Source organism: Gossypium hirsutum, chromosome A01 (assembly GCF_007990345.1).
Source record: "Gossypium hirsutum isolate 1008001.06 chromosome A01, Gossypium_hirsutum_v2.1, whole genome shotgun sequence".
In the NCBI taxonomy this organism is placed as follows: domain Eukaryota; kingdom Viridiplantae; phylum Streptophyta; class Magnoliopsida; order Malvales; family Malvaceae; genus Gossypium; species Gossypium hirsutum.
In genome coordinates this window covers 89,182,194-89,191,712 of record NC_053424.1, presented here as the reverse complement: position 1 = coordinate 89,191,712, position 9,519 = coordinate 89,182,194, and the positions used below count along the sequence as shown (strand labels likewise).

At 30.2% G+C, this 9,519-nt stretch overlaps 1 protein-coding gene across 1 annotated transcript; it reads right to left on the bottom strand.

Annotated features, from left to right (window-relative positions):
• Nucleotides 1-807: 807 nt before the first annotated feature.
• Nucleotides 808-4,986, bottom strand: LOC107918210 (zinc finger CCCH domain-containing protein 17). The gene is made up of 3 exons (XM_016847750.2): nt 4,469-4,986; nt 3,515-3,625; nt 808-3,059 (listed from the first exon to the last, which is right to left on the bottom strand). Exons 1-3 carry the CDS (start codon nt 4,643-4,645, stop codon nt 1,113-1,115), a joined length of 2,235 nt encoding a protein of 744 aa, XP_016703239.1. The 5' UTR covers nt 4,646-4,986; the 3' UTR covers nt 808-1,112.
• Nucleotides 4,987-9,519: the final 4,533 nt, after the last annotated feature.

The following is a 9,519-nucleotide window of genomic DNA, read 5'->3' as shown; positions in this document are numbered from 1 at the left end:
ACTCAGAAAATAAGAAATCCTCGACATCTTCAATAAAAAAGGTAGATCTTGTAGATGACACCACAACAATAACAATCACCCAAAACCATAAATAAATAAATAATTTTAAAAAGTCTGCAGCCTTCAAATATTCCTTGAAACAGAAAAGATAGAGATGAACATAAATGATTCGCTACAAAGAAAAGATAGAGATGAACATAAATGATTCACTACAAAGAAAAGATGGAGCTATTCCTTGAAACAGAAAAGATAGAGATGAACATAAATGATTCGCTACAAAGAAAAGATGGAGCTGAACATAAGTGATTCTCTGTAAAAAAAAAGACAAAAATGAATAATAAAGCTTCTCTGTAAAGAAAAAATAGAGATGAGCAGTAATAATTTTACAAAAATTTTGTAATTCAGAGAATATATTCTCTGCAATTATAATAATAATCTGAAAAATATCAATTGTGTGAAAAGAAGAAAAAGTTTTGTAATAATGTAATTAATCAAGTTCCCTAAAAAAGATTGTTGTAAAAAGACATTCTCTATAAAAGGCTACCAATTGAGAAGCATGATTCAATATACAACTCAAAAATTCTTTTGAGCAAAATTTCTTGAAAAAATCATTAACTATCAAATTTTGAAGTTTTTTATTTCAAAAATTTAAATTCAAAACAAAATTTTCAAAAATTTAAATTTCAAAATTTTCCTTATTTCCATCCCTCCGACTCAAATATCGATTTATACGAACACCGGTACGTGAACATTAATACCAACCCCAAACACATCGAAATTTTATCCCAAATAAAATAGACTCGGAGATTAATAGAAATATCTTTTGATTTTCTACTTTTTGCAGTCATGCACTTAACATAACATTGGTGGGCACAACAAATAAAAGGGCCTGTCAAGCAAAGCAGGGATCCAAATTCATATTAGTCAGCTTTTAAATACGATGAGATACAAGAACAAAACTTAATGCTTCTACTTCTACAATGGAATATCAATATAGCTGAGCTAACTCTTAACTTGATCAGAACGAAGCCAAAACCTAAATGAGCTTCTTCAAGGGGTCCTCCTCCATAAAACCATCCATAATAATCGTCAAGCAGTCTTATCACCACTGCTCATGAAAACATGACACCCAGTTTCTTTGCAAAGTCATCACCATCTTCCTCCTCTATGTATTCCTCTTCGGGGTCCACGTTTTCATCCTCGTAGTTGTATTCCCCTTCGTCAACCTGCTCATAATAATACTCTCCATCCCTCTGGTCATCTGCCTCGACTTCATGATCTTCTATTCTCTCATCTCCAATGATCCCATCCTCAGCATCAGCATCAGCCTCGTGCTCGCTCATGTTGAGTGGTTGAGAAGATTCACCATGAGTGGCTTCCGTTATTCCTATATCTGTAGCTGCAACCTTGGATTCTTCATCTTTGTTCGCCTCTTTCACTGTCACTGATACTTCTTTGTTATTGGAGCCACTAATCAAGCTTCCCTTGCTTTGCTTCTGGTCAACATCTTCTTTATTTACAGATGCTATACCATCCCCAGAAGCGGCACCTTCAGATTGTCTCTTTCTCTTCAGAATCTCACTTAGAGGCATTGGCCCCTTGAATGAAAGATTACCTTCAATTTGTTGATGATCTCCAACACTCCTTCGCTTTCCAAGAGACTGATGCTGCTTATTATCACTGTTCTTCCCAACTTTCAGCTCAGCAAGACTTTTTGGACCTGCAAAATCAGCATTTCTCCCATCTGTTACTTCTCTTCTGATCCTCGGGCCACCAAAATTTCGACCTTCATTATTGTTGAAATCCCCTTCCACCTTTCCTTTTATTCTGTCACGGAGCCTCCCTTGGGAAGAGGTTTGAGGCTTTCCAGGTGAGTGTCGTCCCCAATTTCGCCCTCTTTCTATCTCCCTTTCAGAATGCAAATCAGATCCATTTACAGATCTCCCAGGAAGCTTTATTCTACCTTGAAGACGACTGCCAAGGGACCTCTCATGGGGAGGTAAACGGTGGGAATCCCTTTGAGATCCAGCCCGGTAATTTCGTTCCCCTTCACAATTTTCTAGGGCATTATCATGACTGACAACAGACTTCAGGCCATTAACCCTTCTGCGCTTAGACAAACGATGTCGAAGATCAGATTCCTCAACATGATCAGGACTATCAACTCTTGAGTAACCCCTTCTCTCCAGAGTAGACGACCCTAGTGGCATCCTCTCAGATGAAGCCCTCTGCTGGTCCCAATCATAATTCCCTTGCACATTGTCAAATGAATCATAGCCTCGAGCATCATGAAACATTTCTTGGTCAACATCAACCATGGCATCATAATTAGCAGGGCGACCAATGTCATATTCATTGACATTCCTTCCCTCATGTCCTCTAGTGCCTCCATATTGATCTTCACCATGGTAGAAATCAGAATCCCTGAGCTCATCATCCACAAGAACGTCAAAACCAGGAGAAGACTCCCTCAAAAATTCTTCAGTGTCCTTACTGCCATGAAAAGTCTGTTCATCTGAAGCATGGGGCTGATGCAACCAACCAGAATGACCCATAGAGCCACCATTAACAACTGAAGTAGTTTTTGTTGCTTTGTGTCGAGGAAGTTCCTCATCCAAGCCTACTGGAGATGGCACACTTTTCTCAGTTCCAGTACCACTCCTAGTGAAAGCGGCTTTAACTTTTGCAGAAGGTTTACTTTCAGGAGCTAGTCCAACAGTATTGGAAACATTAGTTGGGGGAAACTTCTGTGACTGAGATGCTTCAACTGCACCAAAAGTCTTCTTCAATAAATGAGGCTCACTAGCAGTGGTAGTTGCTGCTAGTTGTGTGGCTTTATTACTTGTAGTTGGACCATGCAAAAAAGCACATCTGTCACCTTTAATGCAAAGCCCTTTGAGGAAGAAAATACATGGAACTGCATGTTTGCCGGAGCTGTAAGAAGCACCCTGGCTGTAAGGCATATGACTAGCAGGTGCTGTAGTTGCTGCTGTGTGTGAAGAAGGCTTGGAAGAACCAGTCGGAGTTGTTGCTTGGGTTCCCAACAAGCCATCAAGGGGCTGAAAAGACACCATCAGAATAACACAAAAATTATCATAACCAGTCCAAAGTACATCACAATATGATTGAAATAGCTCAATATGTAACTTGACCATTTAAATAAATATTAAAGAAATTATAGTTATCTTAAAACGTAAAAGAGGTGTTGGGATAATTGTACATGAATGTTTTAGAAGAGAAAAGTAAGCGTAGAGTAGATTCAAAAGTATGGAACACCAGCTTTTAATGAAGAGTAAATAACAAACACGATCTTCTTAATACAATGTTTTTCATTTTATGGTTTTTCCTGTCAAATCAGCAAGTGACTTGGTAAAATATTCAATTTTGATTACCGGCAATTTTTCAAACTTCACTTTTGAAAATCATAAGTGCAACAAGACTCCCTACAAAAGCCTGTAAGACTAGCATGGCACAAAGATTATACTATTGGTGCAAGAGAAGAGAAGAAACTTACAGGATGTCGAAATCCACATTTTGGGTTCAAGCAATTTCCATTCAACCAGTAATAACAATCCCTTGGGTTAACCCGGGCATATTCACTATGACGATACTCACATTCACTTCCCTATTGGCATTGAGAAGGAAATAAATATTAATTACAGAATCTAATGAACAATCAGTTCTCATCTATAAACAACTAGATGGAGTTGATGAAGACATATTGTCAAAGGCAACTTCACAAATGGCAAAACATGCTTCTAGAAAAGAACTTCAAAACCAATGCAAACAGACAAAAATAGTTCAGAAAGGCTAAAAGTGAAACCGCAGTCAGACGACAATCTAAACTGTTCCGGAATAACAGTATTAGAGATGATGCATCAAAACATTCCATCATAAACAACAACATAAGTGCATCACAATGGAAACAACAAATTCTAGAAATACTTTCTATTTTTGACAATTAGGAAGAGTTTTATAAGGAACATAAATGTTTCCATATCTTTTACACGAATAACTTGAAGTTATAATAGCGCCAGATCAATTACAAAATACTACAAAACTAATGCACCAAAATTAACATAATTCATCAAATAAATACACATTTAACAGCCAACCCTAGGGGGAGAAGCCAATAATTTTCTTTAAGATGTATAAAAGAAACATCAAGGGAAATATGTCATATATTCCCAGATGTATTCACTAGGGCTTTACCACTAAGAACCTAATATAAATTAGCAAGATCTAACATGTAAACAGCTCAAAAAACAAACAAACAAATAAATTTTCACATTTCCAATAAATTTTATTACTTCCTATCATTTAAATTTAAATAAATAACTAAACAAAGAGCCATTGAAACAGGGAAAACGAAAAGTAAATCTGAAACCCTAATTGAAGTATCGAAGCAAGATCCAACAAACAACAAGATCTTGTTCCAAACCCTAAGGGTAAAAAAAGGGGGGACAACCTTTTTGCAGGTTAAAGGGGAAGCAAGAAAGTAAACGCAATCCGTATTCCTCTTCAAAGCCTCTTCTTCAGCCGATGGCTTTGTAGCCCCGGCCACCGTCACCGTTGTGGTCGCCACCGCCGCCTGTTTCTTCTGTTGCTGCTGCTGTTGTTGTTGTGGTGGCGTAGCCGCTACCATGGCGGATTTTTCAAAAAAAGTAACAAAAGAAAAAGATCTTTTCTCAATTAGATCGAAATATTCAAATAATGAAAAAGATAAGATGATGCGAAGAGAAAAGAGGGAGGAGGAGCCGCCAGGAAAGAGATTGGGGGATTGTGGGGATGAAGGAAATATATAAGAAACCTGAAAGGCTGGCTAAGCTAAAAAAGAAAGAGAATATAAAGGAAAAAGAGAAAAATATAATAAAGAAAAGGTTAGAGATGGGAAAGGAGAGGAAAGAGAGAGAAGTTGTAATAATAAGATGGGTGGTGATGTGTTCCTTATGTCACATACACAACCATAGCTTTTAAGTGGACTTCATTTGTGTTGTTCCTTTTTTCCCTTTTATTTGATATATATTATACACTAATTTACATCTTTATTTTTTTTTATTGTCTACTCACTAAAATTTATAACTCTAAAATTATCAACATGTATTAGACCAGTGTTAAAGGTATATTCTACCTCTAAAATTAATATTGTAAGGATATATAATTATGAATTTTTAAAAAAAATTAATTTTTATTAATCGTGAAATGAAGGTGAAATATATTTTCATTATACTTAAAACAAATGCTTAAAGGTGTTAAAAAAACTTTCAAACTTTGTTAAAAGTAGTAATTAAGCCTCTCCTTTCTTTCTTTTTTTTAACTTAATTAAGCATTTGAACTTTTAAAATGCATAAAAAAGGCTCTCAAACTTCTTTAGAAAAAAAAAGCAATAAGCAACGAAGTTATTACTTTTTTTCACTCAATTAAACTTTCAAAATGCATCAAAAAAACTCTCTAATTTTTTTTAAAAAAACAATTCATCCCTTAATTTTACTAAAAATTAGAAAAAAATGATAAAAGATAAAAAATAAAAAATTTTAGAAAAATTATAAAATTTTAATAAAAATTTAAAAATTAGAAATTTTTTATAAAATTCGTAAAAAATAAAAAATTGTAAATTTTTATAAAAATCATAAAAAAAATTAATGACCCCTAGTTTTTTCAATTAAAATTACCACGTATCACAACTCAGTGTGACATGTGGCGAAAAATGATAAAAAAAATAAATATCAATAAAAGTTATAGAAAAATTATAAATGCTTTTTTGGTATGATAATTTTTATAAATTTTTTTACGAAATATATATTTCTTTACATTTTGTATAATTTTCTTACGACTTTATAAAATTTTATAAAATTTTATATTTCTATATATTTTATAATTTTTACAATTTTTATATGTTTTACTATTTTTTAATGAATTTTTAATATTTTAATTTTTTATTAAAATTTAATAATATTTATAGATTTTATTGATTTGAATTTTTTATAGTTTTTTATAAATTTTTTTTAATTTTTAATAAAATCAAAGGTTTAATTGCTTTTTTTTTTAAAAATTGAGGGTCTTTTTAATGGATTTTGAAAGTTCAAGTCCCCAATTGAATGTAAAAAAAAAGAGGTTTAATTATTTTTTTGAAAAGGTTTAAGGGCTTTTTTTTATACATTTTAAAAGCTCAAGTATCTATATGAGTGCAAAAAAGAAAAAAGAGCTTAATTTTTTTTCTAAAACAAGTTTAGGGTTTTTTACACCATTAAACTTAAAATAAATTATTATTATATTTTTTTTATGTTTGAATTTTTTGTATTGTGTTATAATGTAAGCTTTTTAACCTAAATGTCACCAAGATCTTAATTAAAATGATAAAATTGAGATCTAATAATCTAATATCTCAGATTCAAATCTCGTCATCAATAAATACCTAAATACCATAATTTTTTTTCATGGTTTTATTCTATATGAAATCACACTATATATGAGCCAATCATTTATTATTTATGATTCTACTTTTTTTTAATTTTATTATTAGTTTTTATATTTTATAAAAGTTATAGATTTAGTCATCATATTTTTATTTTATCAATTTTAGTCTATATACTTTTTAAATTGAGAACATAAAATTCTTGTAATTTTTTAATTTTGAAATTTTAGTCATGATTCAAAAAGTAGAAATTAAATACATTTGGTTAAATTAAATTACTAGTCATGTATTATGTGCACAATTGTAGATTTAGGGCCGCTTTGGATTGGCTCACCTGCAGTTAGTGTAAAAACAGTAACGGCAGTGAGATTAGTATTGTAGCGATATTATAGTGTGAGAATAAAAGAAAGCTAAACGCACCGCACTAGAGGTAAACATCCATCCAAATGGGCCATTAGTCCATATTCTCTAATTGAATCATTCTAAGTCTCTATATTTTTCGAATTTTGAAATTTCAATATTGATGAAAATGATAAGCATTACTCCATTAATTGGATTTTTAGTGAGTGATATATGAAAATAACAAGTTGACATGACATTACACATATGATAATATGATTATTACATCAAAATTTGAAAATATTATAACTTAATGAATTTAACAATGACCATTTGATAAGGACTGAAATTTTAAATTTTGAAAAGTTTAAGGATTGAAATTGACCAAATTAAACTGCCTGGACTAAATTCAAAACTTTCGCAAATTACATGGACTAATAATAGAATTTAACCTTTTTGGGACTAATAATAGAATTTAACCTTTTTTTAACTAATCACGTTATCTATACTTGTTACTAGTTTCTAATGTTACATACATTGTACATAAATTTACACATTTAATTCTTAATTAGTTTTTAAATAAAGTATTTTTAATTATTTTTACTTATAATTGATAATGATAATTTCTCTTAATTTTTAAATAATAAAAAAATTTGAAACTAAAGTTATTTTTAAAAAAAAAGTAAAACAATATGTAGTAATTATAATAATAGTTCATGATAAACAAGAAAGATATTTAAACTAAATTTTACTTTCTTTTCAAAACAAATCTATAATATATTTTTCATCTATACCAAATAAATTACAGATAGATAAAAAAAAAAAGAAATAGTTTTAAGTATGCTTGCTCCACACGGTATAAAATTTTAAAAAATTTTAAAAAATAATATCATAATGTGGGGTGTGCCTCGTATTTCTAGAGAAACAAAGAGCGACGTCAAAACGACGTGACGTCATGACAAGGCAAAAACAACATCACGACATGTTTTCCTATTTGGGAGCCATGTTTTAAACTTCAAGCAAGACTTCTTCTTCCCAATTAGACTCTGTCATTCCAAGGATATTTTAGTATGATTAGAACTCTAATCTTAGCCTATTTAAAGGGTCATTGTATCTTTGTTTTGATATGCCAATCAGTAAGGGTTTTTTTCTTGAAGGCGACAAGATGTAGTCGCATATGAATTTTTATGAGAGTTTCATGGTAATTATGAAGAGTATTTTATATCGCTTTTATGAGTGTCTTATGAGATTTAGGGTTTTGTTTATCAATTTGCTCTTTGAATTTTTAAGCTTTATTTTCGGGGTTTTGGGTTATTGTACATTTAGTACATTTAGGTTTATTTCATCCATATTGTACTCCCATTTGTTTACTCATTTAGTGAAAAGTCGATACCTCTTTTGCCCATGATTTTCCTTTTCTGAAGGTTTGTCACGTAAAATATTTGTCTTCGTCCTTCTCTACTTTTAATACTTCGTTGCATATATGGGTCGATACCGAAGACATGCTATTATATTACCTCATTATCAATCAAAATAATCTTCTATCACTCTTCGGTTCCATTATTGTTCGAATATGATTTGAGATTACCTCTTCGAATTGAATTAATTTTCCATTTTTTTTATAATTCGAACTTATTAATGCTAAAAATCTCCAATTTTTTTACTACTTGATTGAATATACTTAACTATTGACTTTTATTTATAAATCTAAATTTAAACTTTAATTGGTATAAAATTCTAATATTAATTAAATGTTAATTAAGATTCTTAGAATTGTATTCAAATAATAACTCTATTTTACATTAATAAATTTAGCACAATTTTAAAAATAAAATAAAACTACAATTATAATTATCACAATCTATATATTATACATTTTCAACTCCTTTTAGAGTTATTGGAGTTAATAAGGATACTTTTAATATTTCAAAAACATATTAATGATATTTTTTATATTCCAAATATATTAATTAAATTATGAAAATTATTATATCAGTAATTATTGTTTAATTTTATTATATATTTTAATTAATATTATTTTATCATTAAGTAGATGAATTTGTTATTTATATCAAATGTTTTTTAATTCCTGAGAGTTAATTTTTTATTGTTAAGTAAATGATTTTCATTTATATCAAATTAATTGTTTTTAATTTTTGATAATTACATTTTAGTATTTTTATTTCTTTTTAAGGTTGCAATCTCTTTATTTGGGTATATATATCGAAAGGATTTGCTTATGCTTTTGTAAGAAAAATTATGAATTTCTGTAATTTCTTTAAATATTGATGTATATATATAATTTTTATTTGTCATGTCAAGATGAACAAGATTTTGTTGATAAATCAATATTTTTCAACTGTAATTGAGCTTTAATTATTTCTTATTAGGGTAAACTATTAAAATAGTCACTTTTGTTTGTCTCAGATTATATTTTAGTCACTTATATTTGAAATGTTACGTTGTAACGCCCCAAATTTTAGAGGATTAGATGGAATGAATCATTAAGAAATGAGTTTTAGTTTAGGTGATAGAGAATTTAGTAAACTCCTTAAAGAGCCAAAGAGCAAGCCCCACTCTTTCCATTTTCTTCTATTTTTTCAGCAACTAAGGAACAAAAACCAAACTAGCATATATAATAAATGTGCTAAAAAATAACTAAGAATGGGTAGTAACCTAAGTGGTAAGCTTTTTATTTCTTCCTTATTCCAAGGTTCAAGTCATGTTACTCTATTTTAGTTTTCCCCATTTTCGGCAATATGGGT

Bases quoted from the DNA above. Each gene is read 5' to 3' on its own strand.
- LOC107918210 (XM_016847750.2), bottom strand. From the start codon at position 4,645: ATGGTAGCGGCTACGCCACCACAACAACAACAGCAGCAGCAACAGAAG. The intron at 3,626-4,468 runs GTTGTCCCCCCT...CAATGCCAATAG, and splicing joins CCCCTTTAACCTGCAAAAAG to GGAAGTGAATGTGAGTATCG. The intron at 3,060-3,514 runs GTAAGTTTCTTC...GTGTCTTTTCAG, and splicing joins AATGTGGATTTCGACATCCT to CCCCTTGATGGCTTGTTGGG.